The sequence below is a fragment of the Marmota flaviventris genome, chromosome 11 (assembly GCF_047511675.1).
Source record: "Marmota flaviventris isolate mMarFla1 chromosome 11, mMarFla1.hap1, whole genome shotgun sequence".
Lineage (NCBI taxonomy): Eukaryota > Metazoa > Chordata > Mammalia > Rodentia > Sciuridae > Marmota > Marmota flaviventris.
The window spans coordinates 55113141-55137726 of record NC_092508.1 but is presented as its reverse complement, the minus strand read 5'-3'; the positions used below and the strand labels follow the sequence as shown (position 1 = coordinate 55137726).

At 39.6% G+C, this 24586-nt stretch overlaps 1 protein-coding gene across 1 annotated transcript in view; it reads right to left on the bottom strand.

Annotated features, from left to right (window-relative positions):
• Pde11a (phosphodiesterase 11A) overlaps window positions 1-24586 on the bottom strand; it is a 369570-nt gene that overhangs the window by 50495 nt on the left and 294489 nt on the right. Inside the window, exons 13-15 of the mRNA XM_027946092.3 lie at window positions 22717-22826; window positions 14294-14384; window positions 10769-10869 (exon numbers count right to left, since the gene is read on the bottom strand). Coding sequence (XP_027801893.2) covers window positions 10769-10869; window positions 14294-14384; window positions 22717-22826 — 302 coding nt within the window. The remainder of the gene's footprint in view (window positions 1-10768; window positions 10870-14293; window positions 14385-22716; window positions 22827-24586) is intronic.

Sequence of the window (24586 nt, the reverse complement as noted above, 5' to 3'; positions counted from 1 at the left end):
GGAATACCAGCTGCTCTAAACAGTTGAGAGAGGCCCAGGGTGTTAAAGGGGCACAGAGAAAGGCACTTAGCTTGGAGTGTCTGGAGGATCACGAAGGCTTTCTGGAAGTCATCATCCTTGTCATCCTATGCACCTGAGTGGCCACGTCAACCTACGAGTTATTCCAAGAAATCGCCAGAATGCAAGCTTCACGAGGACAGGGGCCTGGCCCATTTTTGTTCACTCCTATAAATGCCATGCCAGGAACAGTTCCTGACATGTAGCAGGAGCTCAGTAAATATGTGTGAAATTGATGACAGAATGAAAATGATTATCTCAGAGAGCTATTCATTTTTTAAAATAATTCTTTAGCCACTGATTTTACTTAGATTCTAATTGTTCTAGGGGCTTCCTACATGCCATTTGGAGAGACTCAGGTTTGAAAACAATGTAAAATCTGTTCAGGGAAAATCCTGTCAGATTCTTGCAGACAAGATTCTAGCTGGAACCATAGCAACCTGCATGAAATATGAACACAATTCCCATTCAATCTTTGACCTACCTTCTACTATTGCTATGTCTGCAGGTAGTGTGTTCAACATATGGGTCATAACATCTTTGGTGCAAAGCAGGGTCATATTGCCTAGGTGATCAACTCATTACAGAAAACAAATTCCTTTTTCAAAAAAATCCTATCTCTAACATGACAACTGAATAGCATCATAAGAATTAATTCCCCAGTGCTGGAAATTTTTATAGCTAGAATTTCTGGTATGAAATTCCTAAACAAACTAAACTCATAATTAGTCATGGCTTTCCACATGACATTAACAAAATTGGATTCTATCACACTAGGAAAAAAGAGAACATTCATTTCCCCTAGAGGCTGGTAGGTAAAGAAGGGGAGGGAGAAATCACTTCATAAAACATAAAAATGAGGCATATTAATGTGGACTTTCCCTCCATTGCCAAAGTGTGGCTACTTCATGACAGGTCTTCCAAGGTTTGGCTATGACCTCAGAAGATAAAGGGAGTATCACTGCACACTATAATTTTATCAAATTAAACATGAACATACACATGTGTGAGTATACACACACACATATACATACAAATGTGTATATGTATATGTGAGTACGTACATGTATATGTATATATTAAATTGTTGGTCATAGAATGAGTTCTGTGTTGGAGTTTTCATTATTTTTTTATGGATCGTGAATGCTGTATGAAGCTTTTGACAGAAATCTGCCATAATTTTCTTATTTTATAGATGAGGAAACTCAAGGTGAAGTGATTCACCCAAGGTTCCAGGGCAGTTATTAGTAGACCGAGGTAGATTCCAGCTCTTTAGGTCTAGTCTCTGAGACAATCTCATTAATCTATTTGCAGTATCAACCTTTGGGGCTGGAAAGCCTTTCGTGTTTGAGTTTATGTTTAGTCATAGCTGCCAATCCTCATGAGATGTGATGGCATCATAGGCTGCTGTACTGAGGCAGAGCCAATCAAGGCGGACACCAGACAGGTCTCTCCATCATTAACAAGGGAATCCTCCAGGAAGAGCTCAGATGGTCAGGTTGGTGGTTCCCAGCTGCAGGTGGTATATTTCTGACCTCCTCCTTGGTGATAAGCATTACAAAGCAACAACAGTGAATTCACTGTGCTTTTGGGAATGAGTCTCCCCATTCAATCGCTCCTTTTAACATCTTTCTGTGTATATGTGTATAGATAACACAGAGTCAAAAGCATGAACATATGTGAAACTGTTGGAAAAAAAAGCATTTTTTAGAACATGGGACTGTTAAAATGAATATTTGAAAATCCACAAAATTATATAATACTCCCCAGATTCACACTCCTTTGTCAAGAGGAACTATATCATTAACTTCTCAAGCAGATCATTGGGAACCTTGGTTTTCAAGGACAATGGCAAGCACCTAGGCTAGTGAAAAGCAACTTACTGGAAAATCTCATTTATAATCAGATATGTTTTTATTAGGCTTTTATCCGGCTCTGCTGACATATGTTCCACTCAGAAAAATAGCAGTCTTTAAGAAAGTTAAAATTACCCTCAAAAATAATTCTAAGGATTGGTTACCAGTCACCCATTACTACTTGAAAATCTTTCTGGTTTGTAATTTATCTGAAAAGCACCTTTTATTTATAAAATGAGAAATCACAATTCCTGTGTATATTTTCATCAGGATTTTTGAGTAAATTTATATATCTATTCCTATATGGACGTATATGTATCTTTATATATTCATATAATTCCTTTGAATCTACAAGAGGCCACAAATGTTAGGAAGGCTTTACTACTGAGGTGGCAAATCATCACTGTGATTCTCCTGCGATTTTGACTCCAGAATCTCTAGGCAGGGGCTGGAGGCCTGGGCATGTGTGGATGGGGAGGTGGTTGCGGGGGAGGAGGATGTGTTTCCTTAGTGTCCTTATAGCTTGTTCAACAGGCAAATCATATATTGACCTCTAATTGCTAAATTCCGATTCTGGAAAGATTTCTGGGCTTTTGGCCCAAAAGCACTGGAGAGAGGAATAGGAGAGTAATATGCAGATGTTAACTCCAGCGATTATGACTCAAGAAACAAAAGTCATCTATTTAATTTTGAAATGAGTTTTCTCCTTGTCTTTGACTGGAACTGATAACACAAAGACCAGCTAAAACCCTGAATGAAACGACCTGTTCGATGCTGTGCTTTTGTTGATACAGTGACAAAATGCAGGAAATGAAAAGATGATAATTACTCTGTATGCTGAGAACAGAAGATTAGAAAACAGCAGTGTCTAAGGGTCGGTTCAGTCAAATCATAATCAGCTGGCAAAGAAGCAGTTTAAGCCATTGCTAGCTGGAAAACTCTGCAGTTACTCTGACCGCAGCCCTTTACTGGATGTGTCATCACTATTTGCTACCACTATTAAGTTAGTGCTTAGGAAAATATCGGTTGTTTTTATTGTTGATTGTGGAATTTGCATAGGTCATCTTTGTTGACCTCCCTGAAGGTAGGAACCATGTCTCATCCTCTGTGCATTCCCAGCAGCTAGCACAGTGTCTGCAACAGGAGGATTCAAAAAGTTGGATGGATTTCTCACTTGTATTCAGCTGTGATATTCCCTTGGTGGGGAGGCAGGGACAAGTATACTTGAAGATGCTTTGAAGTGTGTCATGAATTACCAAATTGGTTCTTCCATCAACCTACTTCATGGTCTGTTCTAACATCAGAGTAGCTGTAGCTGCTGAACTCATCAGGCTCTGTTAAAATATAAGGATGACTGGGAAAGACTAACAGGTTAAACTCCACTGGTCATCAACACCTTCCTAGGCTTTAATTTATCCTTTTTAGTATGGTGACCAGCTGAGTACAGTTGACCAAGGAAGTTGAAAGCATACAACATGGTGGGTTCTTAATAAATAATGTTTCAATGATGAATGAATGAATATTTCTGCATAGCTGTAGAAACATTTGTTGAATTTCCATTGTATTTTTAAATCAGTTGTCTCCATAGCAATCTAATTTTTAAAAGGATAGTCAAACTATTACTCCAAACAACATAAAATATTTTATAGTACAATTTGGTTATCATCAGGTGCTTTGAGAAGCACTACTTACTGCATCCCCTTGAAAGACAAGAAACCATTAGGTTAGCAATGTTGCTGATGAATACTTGCAGAATGCAATTGGAAGTGGCAAATTTCGACTTGAAGATTAGTCTGATTAATTTAGGAAGTCAATCTGAAATGCATTGAGTACTTGCATGGGTTTATAAAATCTGAATTGCTTGATAATTCTCAGTTTACATAGTAGTCTGAGTAATGTGGCATGGAGGTTGAACAGAGAGAATCTGAGGACTTTGGGCCAATACCCTTGGAAAGCCCAGGGATCCCTATCTATAAGATGGGAATAACAATATCAACCTTGCGGCTGTTAATGAGAGTTCAATATCAAAATGTTAATATTTTGAGAATGTGTTTTGTCAGATAGTGTGTCAGGTTTGGGGACTGCAAGAATGAGCTAAAGAATAAGGTGTCTTGATTCTGGGAGCTTCCATCTAACAGTGACACAAGGAGACATGTAATGCCTAGAACAGTGCTGGCCTGGAGCGTGCCTGATAGAGGAGAGATACAGTGTTATGCCAACACAAACTGTGGGAAATGGATGTTACTTTAACAACTTCAGTATTAACAACTTTAACAGTATTAAAGCTAATGAATTGCCCATCTGTGATACTCTAACTTAGCTCAACTAAGAGACTCTAATTGCAGTCTCAGCCGCCCTCCCTGCCCCAGTCTCCTGAGCAACTGCACTCTGCTATACTCATCCTGACTCCAGGTGCTGGACCTGTATTAATGGAACTCTAATTCGCCTGACACTTAACGCATTTGGAACCAGCCTCTGGTGTGTACATGCTCAAGTTACTGCTACCACTGATGCCTGAATATTTTCAGGACTGGCCTCAGTTTCCCCTTTAGTACTCTTAAACTAACAACTAAACAACTTGAGAGAGAATGGCAAAGTGAAAAAGCTTCTGGAGTCCAAATACTTGATTTGAATCCCAAATTTGCTTTTTAACCTTGTGAGCAATTTACTTAAAAAAATATATTTATTTATTTATTTATTAGTTGTAGTTGGACAAAATACCTTTATTTTATTTATTTATTTTATGTGGTGCTGAGGATCAAACCCAGTGCCTTGCATGTGCTAGGTGAGCACTCTACCACTGAGCCACAACCCCAGCCTGTGAGCAATTTACTGAGTTGCTCCAAACTTTGGTTTCTCATGCATATCCTGAGGTTAGTAATATTACCTAATTTCTAGTTTCATAGACCTACTTTCAATATTAACTGGGATGATGTGTAAGTTAGCACTCAGGAAAATATTGGTTATTTTTATTGTTAATTGTGGAATTTGCATAGGCCATCTTTGTTGACTTATATGCAGACATTTTTACAGGGCATCTGTGACATCTTTGAAGTTTTAACATTTGTGATTTTAGATCTATTTCTCTGCCACCCCCAGTGCCATCTTTTATGGTGCATATTTTATTAAGTTTTCTGGCTGAATGACTTCTTTTTTATAAGGTACTTTAAATTATCAAAGCTCCTTCATCTAGGTAACGTCCTTTGACTGCCACAAGGACCCCAGCAGTGTGGCACGGAAGAAAGGCCTATCCTCCTGCTGCCGACAAGGAAACCAAGGCAAAAGCAGATGGAGTGGCTCTCCCAAAGTCACGTGAGGGTGTATCGAATTCCTGCTTGAGCTGGTAAAATTACTGTTTAATTATCAGAGCCTTATTCATTGCAGGGACTCAGAAATAGGCACAGGAAATCAATTTCAGAAAATCAGTCAGCAGTAACTGAGTTTTCAGTGAGTTGGAAAATCAGACTGAATAATTAACCGCCAGACATGGGCCGTGAAACCTAGACATGCACATGGAGGGGTTTGTTTGTTTGTTTTTTATCTTGTGAATTCTGCTTTCATATGCCATTTGTACACAGAATGTCAAGGACACTCACAGTCATTTCAAATTAAGGTCATAAGTTTTTATGGTTGTTTAAAAAAAGTGATTCCACATTTCCATGTGTCTTACATTTTCCCCTTTAGAAGTATGGCAAATTCCTGCCCCTAGGAATGAGTCATAAACCCCTTCCCCAAAAGTGGGGATCTTCTCCCTGCCCCTTGTAGCCATTTCTAGAAGGACATTCTTCTTCCTGTGGGGAGATTCCTTTTTGGTTTTTTCAATTCTATCATGACTTTTGACACTAGGACAGAAACCCAATGATAATCAGACTTCCAGAACCAGTTGTAGGTGCTGCCTCACATCCTCTTGGCCTCCACCTTTCTCAGCCACTGCCACCCCAAACAACAGCACAGCTCCTGTGTGGCCCCTGGCATTTTTCTGTCCTGGTCTGCTCTGATTCAATGTGTGGGACTGGGGATAGCTGCAGGAACACCCAGCCCTCAGGCACATGAAACCTGGAAGTGTGTGGGGGCAGCACCCCTCATGGCAAACTTTGTCTGACAAAGATGGAGGCTGGTGGACAATTTTGAGATGTAGCATATGAGGCTTCTCAGTTGTCCATGCCTGGCTGACCATGGTGATTGCCAACTAGTAAATGTACTGTTAGAATGGCTTCCTTCTTTCCCCATTTCACTGTCCCAGCCACCCACATCTTATTCTTGGTATTGTTTCCAAAACTAAACTAACTGCATGCAAGTCCTTGTCTCCAGCTGTGCTGGGTGAGAGAGCAACAGGAACCCAGGTTGGTTTTTATTTTACTCTGATCCAAATACATCTGGGAAGGTCAACAGTGTCATATTGTTTCCCCAATTCAAATGACATCTATTCTTGATTCATCCATTCAAGAGGGCATATGGTAATAGTGAAGAAAGCTCTAGAAAAGGAGCTTCTAGCTGGAACTCGGTTCCAGTTTTGCCAATAATTAGTTATGTGATTCAAGCTGCATGATTTAACCATTTGGACTTCAGTGCATGATCTGCAAAATAAAGGAGATGACTTGACAACATTTCCAAGATCCCTTCCAGTTCCATGACTGCATATTATGAAATAAAAGCATCTGGGGGACAGTTCTCCTCAATAACCCCAGGGGTTGTTTTGGCTAAAAATATGGCAATACTCTGCTGCAACTTCAGACAGACAAGGGAATCAGACCCCTGAAGGGCTAGATTAGAGAATGCGCAGCTATTCAGTACCTCCAAAAACAATAACGCTTACAGAAAAAGAGCAAGCCAGCTTCTTCGGGAGTCAGCAAACATTAGCTGAGGCTGCAGCATTAAGATAAGAAGAGAGTAATGAGAAAACGACTGGCAACCAACTTCCTTGACTGCACTCCCATGGTCACTGGGTGACTCGTCACATCCCTAACAGGTCTTGATAAATGGACTCCAGTGGGGAGATTTTTTTTTTTTCCTCCTTTAAAAGTTACTTGGAGACTTAGCTTGGGAAAATTCTTCTACTTTGAGAAAAAATAACACATACCCCACAAGTGTCAGGGACAAGAAATAAAAGCATTAAAAAGATATAGGCTTTCCATAAATCCCAAATCAAAGAGTATCAATCCAGGAAAAGATGGAAGGTCATGATTGTTAAGTAAACCCAAGGGCCACAAAACATGCAAAGTAAATAGGTATGAAAGCAACTGAAATTGTAGTTCTCACCACGTATATGACATTTAAGATATTAAATCAGAATTATTATCTCAGAGGTGGTATTATCTCTGTTTTACACAGGAAGAAGAGGCTCAGAGAGGTAAATAATTTGTCCGATGATATGCAGCTAGTTAGCTACAGAGCTGGAATTTTTGTTTTTGAAGTTTATATTTTATATTATTAAAATAAATATTTACTAAGCTAATACATGCACATAGTTAACAAATCAAGCAGCACTAAAAGGCATATAAATAAAGTAGTGGTTTTTTTGTCCTTTGTATTTTTGATGCTTTAATTTGATTGTTTTTATTTTGGCTATCATGTTCTTAATTTCAAGAGCAATCTCCATGGTTGCTCCTATTATTATTTTTAAAAGCATCCCATTCTTGTTTCATAGATGCAATACCTTGGTTTTTCAAGGACATTAACAACAGTTTTTTTTTGTTTTCTTATATGTGCCCCGCTATCCCCTATTGTTTTTCTCTTAATTCCATTTTCCCCCTGTTTGTTTAGGCCTCTGTTTTCTCATACTGGAGGCTTATAAAATATCATATGATTCTTGACTGTCTCTGTGTAAGTAATAATAAAGAATTAAAAGCTAAGTAGGAGTTGTCTCTATGTGTGTGTGGTGTAGGGGTGGGGGAGTGGGTAGGGTTGCTAGATAAAATACAGTAAGCCCAGTTAAATTTGTGTTTCAGATATAAATTCATTTTTAATATAAGTATGTCTCAAATATTTCAATGAACAATTATCCATTGTTTATCGGGAATTTAAATTTAACTGGACCTTCTGAGTACCAGGGATAGATCCCAGGGGCAGTTGATGTGAGCCCCAGCCCTTTTTAATATTTTATTTAGAGATAGGGTCTTGCTGAGTTGCTTAGGGCTTCGCTAAGTTGCTGAGGCTGGCTTTGAGCCTGCAGTCCTCTTGCCTCAGCCTCCCAAACTGCTGGGATTATAGGCAGGAGCCACTGTACCTGGCTGGCTCTGAGTTTTCAATATGTACTGCTTCCATCTTACTGAGCTCCCTTTTTTGAGTCCTGCATCCTATTCCCACCCTGTACTTCTCTTGGGTCCAGGGTCCTTCTCTTGGGTCCAGGGTCCTTCTCTTGGGTCCAGGGTCCTTTTACTCTCTGTAGAATGGACCTCTGGCTCTCTGGGTAAGGAAAGGGGACTAACCTGGCCATGTTGGTGGAGGACATGATGGGCTCTGAGTATTCCATAAACTGGCTTGCTGGCCCTCTGCTTGCCTTTAGCTTTGAGTTCACATCCACCTTTCATAGAAGTTTTGTCTCAAAGTCCCAAGACAGGTTTTATGGGGCAAACTAGTTTGCTCTCTAGAGCCCTCCTTGTCTGTGGATCCTGCTTTCTATTTCCTCTCTTCTAGGTCACCTACTGTGGCAGTTGCTAGGCCTTTCATTTTCCACAAATGTATTGGCATCTTCTGTCACTTGCTGTGTGACATTTATCTTTCAGATTTATGCCTTTTTAATATTAAATTTATTGTCATTTTTGTAGACTTTTAGGAGGGAAAAGACATAGATGCTTGGGCTCAATACATCAGATTTTACTTAGAAGATCAGAGTGAGATTTAAATTCATGCAAATATAACTCCAGAGCTTTTATTACCCCCACAATACCATGTAAGTAATCCGTTCAGCAGAATCCAACAATAAACACCATGGCAATACTGCTAATTGTCTACCCCAATATCCCTCCTTCCTTCCTTCTTCAGTATTAGAACTCCTGGTTTTTAGATGGGCATATTGTTCCCCAGAATAGGCTTCCTTTCCCAACCTTCCCTGAAGCTAGGTATGGCAAAGTAACTCAATTTTGACCAGTGAAATATAAGTTGAAGGGCGATGTGACAGTTTTCAGAACATTCTCCTAGACAGCTTACATTATCCTTTTGTTCCTTTCTTCTTTGTCCCTCCTTTTTCCTGGTGGCTGGAATGTGGACATTATGGCTGGACCTTGAGCAACTATCTGACAGAGAGGTGAAGACCATGTGTTGAAGGTGACAGTATAGAAGAGTTGGAGGAGATCAGGACCCTGAGGACTTCACATACCTCCTCTACCACCTCCAGAGCTCTGATTTACTAACTTCTTTTATGTGACAGAGAAGTAAGTCACTGTTACTTTGGGTTTTCTGTTTCTCACCATTGAACCTAATCCTAAATGACACAATGCCAAAGTGCAGGAGGATTTAAAAGGGAGTAACACAGGACTTCCTAGAAAGGTAGATGAGATGAACTTAAGGATGGGCAGTTCAGCCAGATTGGGAAGGGGAGGGAGAGGATTCCATGCGGGAACGCTGATATGACAGTGGCTACTCGGCAGTGTTTCAAATGGTGATCTGTAGACCACTCTGCTGTAAGTTGACACATCATGTGGAGGAGAAGTGGAAGATGAGAATGAAGGAAGATCGGGACCAGATAATAGAAGGCCTTGGAAGTTGAACCAAATTTACAACTTTCTTAGAAGGTAAGGGAGACACTGGAGGTTTTTTGAGATGGAAGTTAAAAATATAGGTCTAAAATGTGAAGGGGTAGAGCGGAGCATTTCAGAGTCTTCTTAATCAGGTAGTAACCTATGCCAAGTTAACACAGAAGTGAGGCCAGTGGAGGAAAAAAAAATGGGTTCAAGAACTCACATGTAGAAAAAAGGGGAAGGGCAAGTTATAAGGGATCTGGAAAAGAAGAGAGAAACAGCTGGATGTTGAGGGAAGCAAAGGAAGCAGAATTGACAAGGAAAAGTCCATAAACCTTCAGATATCTGACAAAGCCAGAAGATATCAGGGTCTTGGTGATTACTGAGAACACAATTTTGATAGAATGTGGAGGTGAACTCTGCTCTCTTCTCTCATAATATGAATGCATACTAAGAAAATAGAGGAACTAACATGCTCTGTTTATCTAAAAAAAGTAGTGAAATAAACACAAGTTGAAAAGCAATTAAAGATCTTCATGGATTCAGGTGAAATAACTTGATAAGGGGGAGAAATTGTTTGGTCTTTAACATAGGAGACGACTGTGTATGTCAGAAGAGGGAGACATTTTCAGGTTGCTAAAACAGGTGGTACCTGAAGGAGCACTGGGAAAGGGGGAGATGGAATTTTCTCTGAGAGAGAGGCCTGAACTGTAGAAAGAAGGGAGAGCCTTCTTCTGAAAAAATAAATGGAGAAACCCAATGTGAAGTTTGGATTTCTAGCCAATCTTTCATCAACAAATAGTTTTCATCAGCATCGTCATCATTATCAGTGCCATTATAGATCCATCATAATAGTCTAAAATGGCAGTTTTAGACAGTATCTAAAATAAAAGTGACCATCATTTAGTTTCAGAGTCAAGAGTTCCAAACAAGGTTCATAAAACAGAAAAAAAAAAAAAAGATATAAACCTTGCCATTGTATCCCAAAATCTCTTGGCTTATATACACACACCCTAATGAACTTCAAAGGAAAGAACAACATTAAGAAATTTAGCCCTTTTACACATTGATATCAGTGCTAAAATAATAAGCAACCCCCAATCTGGACCTGAAAATTAATTATAAGAAGGAACTTTAGATATCCATTTGTCAAATAGATCAAATGCCAATACCTACTCAAAGTACAGCGTGAGGTCTGTTGCTAATATTGACTGCTTCAAAAGCTGCATAAGGTCACTATATTCCTGGGAGGACAAATTAGCAAAGATGTTGTGGCCCTGTAATGAGAGAGTAAAAAGTCACAAAAGACATCATTAACCTGTGGTTGTTGATTACATGTTTTTCCTATATTAATGGGAAAAAAATGAAAAAAATCATTTTTAAAAAGCTTAATAAAATTTCATACAAATATAGATTCCTTGGCAAATACAGCAAAGCCAGAAAGTGAATCATATTTGAGGAGTTCTACTGTGGGGCCTTTATCATGTGTTTTGTGTCAAAGGGAAAACTCTGAAAATGTTTGAACTCCTCTTATGAATGTTTGTGCCAACAACTCCACCCAACTGCCTGTTTCCTACGGAATCATATAGTTGAGAAGTTGGCAAAAAATTGGGAGTCTTTTTGACCCTTCAGTGAATACTAGTTTCACTACTAAAGTTTAAACTGGCATTCTGGAGATATTGACTGGGGCAATAAGTGGCTTGAAGGAAGATAAAAAGCCATTAGATAATGGGGACATTGGGCAACATCTGGAGACATTTTTTAATGGTCACAGCAGGATAGGGGTGTTACTTGTATTTAATGGGAGAGGCCAGGGATGTGGCTTAACATCCCATAATGCACAGGAGACTCCCCACAACACAGACCAACCTGGCCCAACCTATCAATGCTGCTGAAGTTGAGGGACCCTGCATTCAACTGTTAGGACCTACTTTGATGAAGGGTGTAGTAGATTAAACTTGTACAATGAATAGTTACCGAATAGCTAGGATATATAAGCCATTGTTCTTAGAACAATGTTCTTAGAACAGCGGGACCATAAAGATGACTTTACCCAAGAGAATTTGTGATTGCAGCTTTATCTCCACATCTTTGAAAACCATTCTTGTCTTCATAAAAATTTGCTTTTCTGTAACGTAACCAATAATTCACTTAATTTGCTTTAAAAGTTAGGACTTGCTGAGTGCAGTGGCACATGCCTGTAATCCCAGTGGGTTGGGAGGCTGAGGCAGGAGTATCAAGAGTTTAAAGCAGCCTCAGCAAAAACAAGGCATTAAGCAACTCAGTGAGATGCTGTCTCTAAATAAAATACAAAATAGGGCTGTGGGATGTGGCTCAGTTGTCCAGTGCCCTGAATTCAATCCTTGGTACAAAAAAAAAAAAAAAGTTAGGACTTTTAATTTTTCAGGTTTTCTCAGCATGGAATATGAATTCGTAAGCCTGTGGCCTGGAAAACAGACCAATTTTAACCTAGTGTTGAGAACCAAGAGATGGTAGAGAAGGAAAGGGGCAATGGGACTGCCTATCATTTGTTCTTCAGTGAGAAGAAAATTAATTCTTTCAGGAAAACAGAATATCAATTAGTAAATCATCTCTTACCAGACACTAGATGATAATCTGCTTCCCTGAGTTAATTTATCTCATTGGGTGAACCCTCCACTCCTTAAAGACTAGAGTATATTGGTTCCACCTGGGACCAGGTCCAATATTAATAATAATTTCCAAATGAACTCTTTCAGACCCTTAATTTAGCCATTAAGAAGAAGACAAGTAACTAAAGGAATGCTACACCATAATTCTGCCCAGGTTTTTCTCCAGGAGAATTACTCTATAGGCTAATCACAAGTGGGTATTCCGGGCCTGGGAAAAAAATGGCCAGAAGCTATAGAAAAACAGACACCCGGATTGAGCCACACAGCCTCCAGTGAAAGAAAAACGGCCTTGAGCAGCAAGAGTTAGGAAAAGTTAACATTCAGACAAGGGGAAAACTGCTCTGAACTTGAGGATCCTGGTTATTTGTAAGGGTGTACATTTTACTGCTTTTAAAGAACTTAAGTAACTAATATGATTTCCAGAGAACAGAGTGACAAAGCTAACCAGATCAGCTTTCATTAAAAAGAAAAATCCATTAATTTGCATCAGTGCATAGTTTATATGCAAATTTGCCTTGCACAGTGCCTCAAGGTTTGGTCCCTGAAGTGGAGTTGAATTTTCCTGAAACACCGCTTCTACCCTTTGTTTAGGGAGGCAGTGAGAGTGGGGCTGATGGAAAGAAAATTCCTCAAGCCACCCCGCGTTGTTTGTGCTTGTGCGTCATTTGGAAAATGGGCAATAAAGTTGCCTGCATTTCTGCCATTCTAATGGGCAGGACAGAAGGGGACACGGCAGTACCAGGGCATTCAGTGTTGCACAAAGCAGATGCTCAGTACAAGGCTTCATTACTATCCATTGCTGTTACTCATTAGAACCCAGAGTGAAGGACGATCAATGTGTTATGTCTGTATCAACGCAGATTCCAAGCGACTGGGAAACTTACATCTGTTTTTAATCCTTGTTATTAGGAAGGTGGGGCTTTTTGGGGTCAGAGGTATAAATACACCACGTTTGCCAGTAAAGTAGATAGTCTGAGCTAAAGTGCTTCCTTTCCTCTTCTAGAGCACTCGGCTAAAATGTAGCTTTCATAGGAAAATTCCACAGTTGCCAGTATGCTGGCTAACTGAGAGCCTAACCTTGGGTATTTCATTCCCAACTGAAAATACATCGCCCTCAGCAGGCTGGCCCTGCCCCAGCCTGTATTCACGTTCCGGAGCGTTGACTCTCCTTTATGAGGTCGAAGGCTTTCGTGATATTGCAAAAGACAAGCTTTCTCAAAATAGTCTGGAAGAAAAAAAAATCCTCCATATTTAATGATGCTATTCCAGCGAAGCAGGGCCTTAATGATGATAATAATAATAATTAATGGCACAGCTAGAGAACTGACAAATAATGGGGAACAGATGATCCCTTCTTGGCCTCAAAAAAAAAAAAAAAAGTCTGTACGCCTGCAGAAAATTAAACAGATCCTTTCCTAGCAATTTAAAACTAAGACGCCTCAGTCAGAGTCAGTTCACTAACTGTCTCTGTTTTTCTCCGTGGAAAGCTAAAAGTATAAAATTCCAACTACTTCTGACTCCTGCATTGCCACAGGAAGCAAAATAAGGCATATGGCATCAGCCCTGGGTCTTATTTTTAGTTGTAGTTCTCACTTTCAAACTGGTCCCACCAGCAATTTTAAATTCTTTTATCTTTTATAGGTTTCTTGATTGTGCTATTAAAGTGTAACTTTCTCACCCTGTTTTTGTTTCACCATCTTTTAAAATGGCTCGGGGTTTTCACAAAATGGGAATGTTAGGCCACTTAGTACCTGGATCCAGTCACTTATTGTGCTTTTCTAGGTTCCTTAAGGAAGGCAAGATCAAGCTCTGATGACCGCAAGTGAGTCTGCAAAGTCTCCTAATCAATAAGGAAACCCAAATGAATCAGCACAAGAAGAATTTGAACAAGGTTCTCAGTCAGGCATCTGAAAGATCCCCCAAAACCACAAAGGCCTGATAGTTTGACTTACATGTGCTTCTCTTTTTCTTCGTGTGGAACTACAAAGAAAGAGAATTAGCAACAGGATATCTGGTCCTCTGTGAAGGGGAGAAGTGGAGCAGGTCGTACCTCACTTTGAAGGATCATCACAGCGTGGTTAAAATGGTGATGCTCTAAGGTAGCAGAGGTTCCATAGAGTTGGGCCAGCGCAGAGCCGCTCCTGAAAGAGGACCGAAGACTGAGTGAGCAAGGCCCTTCAACTTGACCCTCCCCACACCAGCTCTTTGTATTGAACTGCTTTTCCTACATGTGACAAAGAACTGTAAGCAGGTACTTTCTTGGGTAACTGTGTATCTTATCATCTCTTAAGTAGACTGTTGAAGAATTTTCTGTGTCAGGGGATGCTGCAGATATATGACTAATAAGGTACAGTCTCTGCCTCTAAGATATTTACAGATGAGCAAGAGAGATGAAACATGATCATAAGAAAAAAAATAATGCACAAAACAATAATACAGATACTAAAATGTTCCAGGTCCACTCTAAGTGCTATGGTGGTGGGAGGCAGGATTTCTGGCTCTGAGATCAGTGTAGTCTTCCTTAATTAAAACTTGTATGTGTTCTGAGGGTCAGAGCACCTCTCTTACACCAAGTGTATTTGACTTTCCATAGGAAAAGACCTTGTGAATATTCTGCAGAGTTCACTTTATACATTATATGTACGATGTTGAAGCCCTTCTGTTATGGTTTCCCAGCCACCAATCACACTGAGATAGCTCTGTAGAATTCCGCAAAGTTTCCTGGATTTGGAGTAAAATTTTAGCTCTTCTTGCAATTGGTAGAGTAATATCATTTGGACAGTGACTTGGCCTCTTTACGGCTCAGTTCCTTTGTCTCCAAAATTATGATAGTACTATCTACCTCACCTGTTACTTAAAAAACTATAATAAAATATTTAAAAGTGCCTATCATAGTGTCTGGTATGGAGTAGATTATAGTCTATATTGATTTTAATCAAGAGTTAAAATAAGTATGAATATTTCCATCTTAAATCAAAATTATACTTGAAGGGATTGCTTTATCTGTAAATTTTGTTTATGTAGAACAACCCATCCCTGAATAATGTTAAATTCAATAAAGTGTTCATTTAAAGAGTCAGGATATCTTAGGAGATGAGAGAGAGGCCAGAGAATCCTCCAGTTTAAAGGGAAATCAGGGATCCTGAGGATCATCTAGGTCCTTATGTACCTTTCTTGCCTTTTATTGCAGGGGCTTGGACATTGAAAGGAAAATTTGTCCTTAACTTGGAAATACTGTAGATTGACAGCTCACAGCCTGTCCTGCACAATGTGAAGGATTTCAGTCTCATGCTTCAATCCCACCTTCAGTGTGAGGCAGTGTAAGACCTCAGTTAGTTTCTGGGGTACAGAGGACCTGTGATCCTTGGAAAGATCAGAGCTGACCATTATGTTAGGAGAAATAGCAAGGCTTGTTAGAGTTAGTAAGAATTATGATGAAGAGGGCTAGCAAGAAAGGCATGAGATTTTAATCAGATATATGTTATTTCTTTAAAATTGCTTTAATCTATATCATCTAAAAGTAAAAATTCATTAGGTCAATCTTAAATGAATTAAGATTTAATGTTAGTTACTAACTAATCTTACATAGAGTTCATTTCTATGAAAACAATGCTTCTAAGGTAACATAGCTAGCTAGTATCAGTTCTAGATTTGGATCCAAGTTTTTAAGCTTCTTCTCATTGCCTAATGAGAATGATAATTATAACAGACATTTCTGGTGCTTGATACTCCATTTTAACAAGGTGGTTGTCGCCAATGAAAGAAGATTTCAAAATTTAATTCAAAATTCTACTAGTGTAACTGCTAACCACAAGCTCAGATTCCTGTGGTTTGAGACTCTCAATCAGCCATGCTCAGATACACCACACTTACTGAATGATCAGTGAATCCTCATGACAGAGTCTTGATGAGAGGTAGACTCAAGATACAAAATATTATCTTTTTATTTATTCATGTTGATTGAGCAGATTCCATACAAGTTAAATTAGCTAGATGGTGACAGTTCTCTTCAATTTTTTTTCTCAGGATGAATAAGGAGTGTTTTCTCCTTTAACCAAGGGACATCTTATAACAAGCAAACTGAAGCTCCCTATGACACAATTCTCTCTCCCCCCCATGTCCAAGTGGCTCCTGACCAGCTGTGCTTCATTCAAGGGCCCTTAGGGTATTTATGCAAAAACAGCTATGTGACTTCCATGGTTTGAGCATCTTCCTCATCAGATTCCCTTTGTTCCTTTCAGTAATTCCATCTTACATTCTGCCTGCCTTCACACAATTCTGACTCAATTATAGAAGATAGGTAGATTTTGTAACTGGACCATATTAATGCATGAATGTGCAGGAAGACATTGTGATTCATGCATCCATTCATCCATCTATCATTCATTCAATTCAGCCAACAAGCACTGATGACTATTATTATGCCAGGCCCCAGGCTGGAATAGGAAGATACATGACTCATGGCTCTTATCTTCAGGAAGCTCGCAGTACATTTTAATTGTGCTGGGGACTTTCTCTGACCAGTCTTGCATTAAAAATGCTCACCTTTCTGCAGCAAGGTGCCATGTTAGCATCCAGAGGATGGAGTTTGGTACTAACTCTACTTTCAGTTTTCTATAGTAAAATGAGTTAAGCAAGACTATTTTCATATGTATCTCTTATTTACTCTATTAGATTCTGTCCCTGTGGGAATTTCTGAGACTTTCAAACAAACCTGTCAGTGCCTCATTCTCTGGCCAGGCCCTATTGAGAATGCTGCTTACACCTATCATTACATACTGTGCACTTCTTGGGACCACCAAGAGTGAAATCCAGAGTCATAATCCTTGACTCAAGTGGTAGAAAGTAAGCCTATCTGTTAGGATGAGCTTATTGAAATGTGTTCCATAGAATACTAGTTTCTCTGGAATGTTAAGTGGCATGAAGGGCAGAAATAAAACAAGGATCCATGATCAAATAAGTCTGGGAAATGCTTCCTTTAAAAATTTAAATTGTTTCTATATTGTGGGATTTCTCAGAGGCCTCAATATGTAAAAATACACTATTGTGATCATGCAGAAGGGGGATATTATCCACTCTTAATTGAGCCATTTTAATTTTAAAAGAGGCGACTTCTTCCATGTAATATTTTTGTGTAAAGGCATATCTCCACTTCTTCAGGTAAAACATGAAAATGAAACCCAAATCAATCACATATGGAATAAATTGATTTTGACATCATATCTCATGTTAGTTGTCTGTGGTAAATATATCATCATATGTAGCAGTGAAAATATGATTAGATATATGTAGAGTGTGAGAGAGGAGAGAAAGCACAGAACATTGATACATGTGAGTATCCATGATGTGCTATCGATTAGGTCATCCTAAATACTCAAGTTTTTCATTTTTGGACAGGCAGAACACCAAGGAAATTTTAAAACAGAAAAGTCAAAATAAAAATTCTCTTTCTACAGGCACCGGGAAATTGAAATGGACCTTCATAACTTCCCTAGATATTCGCATTCTCTGAAAAAAAGACTTAATAGCAGCATGCAGCCATGGCTTACAGGAAAGTTTAAAAAGGAAAACTATGAAAAGTAATTAGGAAATTGAGAGTTGTTGGGAGGTGGTGAGGAATGGGATTAGGCTGTCATGGCAGATTAATGTGCCCCAGTATTTCACTTCTGGGACCTGGCCGAAAGCGACAAGATGGGTTTTCATTCCCAAGAAATGAGTATAAGAGATTATGCTAGAAATGAATAGAAGAAGTCTCCTAGGAGAATATACTACAAAGCTGCTCGGTACTGATATTTAATCATCGGGGGCAGCTGTAATAGAGAGGGGGATGAGTGGGGAACGCTGTCCCTGGAGAAAACAGGGAGAGGTGTGAACAGAGCAATTTCAAGGCCCCATGGTACTGCTGCCCTCTTTACCTATTGATCATTCACAGCACGCACTCTAATGCTTAAAAATTAAGAATAAAATATGAAAATGCAGAGGTTCACTTATCAGAAAGGCTAAGAGTATAAATCAAATTGTACTCTAACTAAAGTCACACTTTTATTGTAGAGGCATTTTGCATTTTATATAGTAATTTGTCCCTTGCTAAATGTCTCCTGTTTCTTTATAGCCTTATATATGAAAAAAGGTAGCATATGCTTTGCTACATAATAATTGGTGCATTTAAATTCCATTTCCAAATCACTTGAAAGGCTGAAATTACACTGTGAACCCTTGAAGAGAAGGGACTGTCTACTGTCTGTCCTTATTTTTCCCACAATGCCTAGCACAGGGCCTTGAACACAGAAACTCAATTATGGTGGAAAAGAAAAGGAGAAAAGGACATACGTTTCTTGCTAAGAATCTTCTAAGCAATGGTATACTTTCTGAATGAATCCTATCCTAGTCAATATAAAGTTAGTTTTCACCATGATGTAAAAAGTCTTTTTCAGCATTCTTTATCAAAGGAAGTCTTAACTGAGGTTAGGTGATACTGACATTAAGTGTCTTAAGTTCAAAAGTGACTCCATTAGGTAGGTGCAGGGCTGATGGACATCCATTGAGCTGATAAATTGTGTTCAAGGTTAATTATCCTGAGACACACATCATACCATATTGGAACAAACAGATTTGATCATGTGACATTAGGATGCAAAAAAAAAAAAAAAAAGAAGGAAGAATTGAAATCTAGTATCAATGACAATACCGTCTAATGTGTTGTAGAAGTTGTTGAGTCTTATACCAATGACCTGACGTCAGCTTCATTCTTTTTTTCCTTCTCTCTCTCAATCTCTATCTCTATCTCTATCTTTATCTCTCTAGACTGGCTTTCTTTTCTTAAACCACTTGGGATGTGGTCATCATAGCTTTCCCAATATGGTAACCTTAGCTCCCAAGTCTGTATGAACCTGCAGCTTGCATCCCTCAATATCATGGTAATCCAACTCCCAAATCCTGGGAGTTAAAATCTGATTGGTCTAGCTTTGATTAGGTGTGTACTCTTGGTCTAAACAGCTGATGGATCAAGCTACCTCTTTTTGTGTGAGGCACAGGCCCTCTGACCTGGGAGGGGGCATTATTATCTGAGTACAACTATTATGCACTTCGCTATTAAAAGAACTCACAGGTGCTCACTCTTGGTTTACAGACTTGATTCTAACACATTTAGCTCTTCTTTATGCAGTAAGTGGTAGAATGGTAGGGTAATGGAGAGAAGGTGAAAGGGGAAGATACACTGTTGATGATACCATTATCGGGGCGGGGGAGAGGAATCCTTAAAAAAAATGAAATGCAGAAACAAGAACTCAAATAAGGAACTGTCTGAGACTCTATAATGAAAGCCTGTATGGTTCACACTTCAGTGGTATCCATGTTTTTAGTGTAACATCAAACCTATGTGTATGAAACTATGTTTTATAGTAATCCATAAAAGGTTATATGTATTTAAGAAATCAGGAAATTCTATTAAAAAGACATATAAAATAAGATAAAATTCATTCATGCATTTATCATTCACACATTTAGCAAGCATTTACTGTGTGCATATTATGTTCCTGGCACTGTTTAGTTGGTACTAAAGAAGAAGGGGATTTGCACTTATAAATCAGCAATTAAAATGGAGCAAGATGCACACTTTTGAAAAGGCTTAGTGAGGCCATTATGAAGGCATAAAAAATTGACAAAGGGAGGCCGCATCAGGGAGCCCCAGGAGTGATGCAGTCAGAAGAGTTTTGGGGAAAGAAGAGGAAGGTCATTCCACACAGAGAAAATATCACATTGAGCATAGGAGAAATGTGAATTAGCAGGACCCCACTGAGAGCTTCCCCTATGATCCTTGAATCTGGTACATAGATGCCTAGGTGGGGTGGACTAGGGTGAGTGGGTACTAGGTCAGAGAAATGAGCAAGATCCTGATTTGGGCATTAAGGTGCTAAACTAAGGATTCGAACATTGCCCTCAAAGTCACAGGAAGCCCATGGATGACTTTCAAGCAGAGGAACAGCCTGATCAGCTTTGTGAATCGATGAGGATTGTATTCTGGAGTGTCTGGAGATTACAGGAGAATTGGGCTCTTGTTTTCAGCAATCATGAAAGAGGCAAAGAGGTAGTTACAGTAGTTACAGAGGCAGTGCATGTTGAGGAGGGGTACCAAGAAGGGAGTCTGGGTGACTCGCAGATTTCTGGTGGGGTCCCATCACAGCGATAGAAGAGAAGGAGACATGCATGAAGAGGAAGATTGGGAATGAGAAGACTCTGGGACTTTTCCCACTCACTTTTCCAAAAGTGCCTGGACATAACCTGTGAATTATGGTTCAAAGAAACAATTTGGGTTTCATCAGTAGATGGGTGGAGGCCCCACATGGGTGAGAAAGAGCAGGAGAGGGACAGGGGACAATATCAGCAGTGAAGGCCAGGCAGGGGCAGAGGGCTTGAAGCAAAGGAGAAGGAAGGCCATAAAAGAAGATTAAAATCTTTGTGAGAAAAAGGAAGATCCCCTGAACAGAAGGAATGGCAAAACATGTCTCATGGCAAGAGCCAAGAATGGACCACAATAAAAAAGTCTAGAAGCTTTGGGGAAAAGGTGACATTACTGATGGTAGTTTCAGATAGAACTGGAACTAGAAGGGCAGGGTTTGGAGGGGAGTGAAGACAACAAACCCAGAAAACCCTCCAAGAAGCTTGAGTGGGAAGGAAAGAATGAAAATTAGAACTTAAGCTAGAGGAAGAAATGAGGATTGAGGTAGGCTTTTTCAAGATGGCGGAGAAGTATTCATATGACCAGGATACAGAGAGCCAGTAGAAAGGAGGAGGTAGATACCAGGGGAGAGAGAGAGGGATGGTGCGAGGTCCCAGAGGAGAGAGCAAGGAAGGCATCCAAAGCAGAGGTGGAAGGGTCAGCCTTAGACCAGGACAGCATTTTCACTGAGATAGGAGGGAAGGAGGAAAGGATGGGATGGATAGATAAGTTTGTAGGTGGCAGGGGAGGAAATTGAGTGAGTTCTCGATTGATGGCCTCAATTTTCTCTGTGATGTAGGAGGCAAGGTGATCTGCTGAGTGGGGTGGGGGAGGTCGGAAGCAGGGGATGGTTTAGGAAGTGTGGACATTTGGTGTATGTAACCTCTAAGAGAAATAAAGGACAGAGCTGACTGGAGATATAGAAAGATTGGCAGGGAATGCTGAGCACTCAGCTGAGTTGGGAGAATAGATTCTGATGTGTTTCAGACTCTCACAACTGTGACATTTCCCCCCAAAGCCTTTACAAGTCTAGGAAAAGTGGCAAGAGATTGAATTGTGAGACTGAATAAGTTTTTTTTTTCTTTTCTTTCATTTTTTTCCCCAGAAAGGATGCCACAAAACCTTCAGAGGGCCAAGAAATATATGATATTGGATCTTGAAAAGTGAATATATGAATTCATATATTGAATTGTGGGCTATAGGATGTAGGATGAATAGAAAAGGACACAAAATTAAAATTTATCTGCTAGACTAGGACCACAAGCAAGAGTCCAGGACTCCAAAAGTTGGTGTTTAGGGACCAAAAATTCCTTGAAATTCAAGGGATGAATTTCAAGTGGAAAGCAATCTGTTGTCACAGAGGAGGCTGTTGAAATTTCAGATACTAGAGTTCAATCTCTTCTGGGGACTTTGGAATCAGTCATCTGAAAGTGAATCTCACTTTCTTCTTAACAGCCTTCTCTGGTCTCCCTGTCCCCAAACTTTTCTTTCTATTGATCTCTCCTTTGATCTCCTGTATCATTTTGTTTGCAGATAGACAGTAAAAAAAGAACTGAAAATTGAACCCTCAATCCCAGAATCCTGAGACCTGAGATTTGGTCCTATTTCCAGCACCCCTAAGTTCTGTGGCTTTGGCCACAGTGTGCACCTTCAAGCAACAACTTGCTTAGGGACAGATTATTCTATCCAGTCACATGATGTGAGGGTCAAATACCCCTGTATTTATGCAATTCTTTTGTCTGCTTTCTACTTTTCCATGGGAATAGAGACAAAAAGAGCAAAGACTACACTCCTACATGTGGCTTACTTCACTACAGTTTATACATATCCAACATTAAAGGGACCCTGGAAGCGATTATATTGGAGGAGGAAGAAATATTTTGCTTCATAAAATTCCCTATGACTGCTTTTATTTTAATAGTCTAAAACCACATTTGAGAGTAGAAGCATGTCACACCATGAGGGCAAATATTCTGAAAGGGAAAACAGTAGACCCTTTAAAATCTGAGCTTGGTTCTCTGACTGAGGTCAACAGAGACAGACCAAATCAACAAGCGTGACATGAAGGGCAAATCTGCAATTAAAAGAAGAATAGGGAATTATAAAGATGGATGGGCCCCATGACATGCACGCCCAAGCCTGCGTGGCCTTGGCCTCTGATGCCAGAAATTAATGCTTTACTCTTTAGCATTGGTCACCTTTGGCTCGGAACAGAAAGGCAAATGCATTAAAATAACAACAATTAGAACACTTACTTAGCTTGGAAGGCATTGTTGGTTCCCCTGTGGTCCAGGTCATGACACAGGCATCCCACAATCACCGCTAAAATTTCCACCTCGGTCAGAATCTCTTGAAACCCAGCGGTCTGCAAAGAAGGGGAAAACATCAACAGTCACTACCGGGGGCAGGGAGGATGGATAAGGTTAGTGGGCCGAGCAACCATCAGCTTTGTTATCATACCCACATCATTTAAGGAAATGATTAACTGCCACCCTCTTAGATGACAGTAAGTTGAGTGGTCAGCGGCACAGCCTCGGGTCCCCATGGTGATGAATTAACTTGCTGTCACAGTGGCCCACACTGCTACACCAGGACAAAGTTCAGACTATTTTGTTCCCTTCTTAAGAGAGGAGGTTATCCTATCCAGATACAGCAACAGTTTGGCAAACACCCAGGCAGAGTGCATTTTGCTATTGTACAGTTTAATGATGATCATCATGTCCATTTGTAGAGGGTAGAAGCCCATGAAATACAAACTGAATGATGTACCCACCCAGATGCCATTCAAATGAAAACAGGTAAAAAAAATAATAAAATCTTTTATTATATTAAAAGAAACAGCTTAGAAGTACTCACATTGTTAGATGATGACATTCTGGAAATTATCTTAAACTAATTCACATTAGGCTGGTGGACAGATTGAATGCAGACAGGTAATAAAGCAGTGTAAGCCTTGGAAACTTGAATTTGGCAGAGGATTAGGCAGCCCAGATTAAGGAACAAGTGGAGTAACCGTGACTTGGAATTCTTTTTTTTTTCCCTGATTCTACTAGCCACACATGTGAAGCTCATAGCTGTGATGTGATTTCTTTTGGAAGCAGTTTGGTACAATTACATAAACAAGAGCAGCAATGGTTCTTTGGTTCCTACTGGTCCTTTTATTAGTTTAGAAGAGGAAGTGCACCTCTGCGAAGGCAGGTATGTGCATTTTCTTAATCCACCTTGCATTTTACTTTGCAAGTCTTCCATTTCATTACTTATTAAAATCGTCATCAGGTGGCAAGAAGACAGAGTTCAAATTGCTTCACATTTCATATGTGTTTTTTCTCCAAGATCTAGGCTCACTGGTGAATAACTGTAAGTAAGACTTTTCTCTTAGAATAATGAAATCTCTTAGAATAATTAAAATAATGGGTTTTATTACCAAACAACAACAACAACAAAACAAACAAACAAACAAAACTCTGCATAATAGGTTCCTGTGTTGACAATTTTAGTTTTAAAAATTAACTTGGGTCCTCTGCTAGACTTAGAAAAACATACAACTTCATTTGGATAGCAAAAGGGAATATGGGCATGCTAAGAAATGATCTGGAAATATCAAATAGTTCATGTCAAAGCTCATGTGTGCCCTTCATTTCAAAGTTTGAAACTGGCTGCTGATTTTTTCTGTTTCCTTCCTCCCTCTTTCTCCTCTTTTCTCTTCCTTCTTTCTTCACCTCCTCCTTTTCTTCTTTCTCCTCCTGCTCATCCTCCTTCTTCTACTTTTGTGGTACTGGGAATGGAGCCCAAGGGCACTGTACCACTGAGCTGCATCTCCAGGTTTTTATTTATTTATTATTTTGAAACAAGTTCTTGCTAAGTTGCCCAGGCTGGCATCGAAGTTGGGATCCTTCTTTCTCAGCCTCCTGAGTCTCTGAGATTACAGTCTTCTCACCCACAAACTCTGTAAAATGCCTCTCAACACACAAAGAGTCAAAAGTGTCACGCTTTTATTTGATTCTTTATGTCCTAGGAGTAACCTGATCCGGCTTCCCCTGATGATCTTTCAGGGGTTTCTCTTCCCTTTCTGGGGTTGATCTCTTATCTCCTGCATTACACACCTTTCTGTTTCCTCAATCTCTT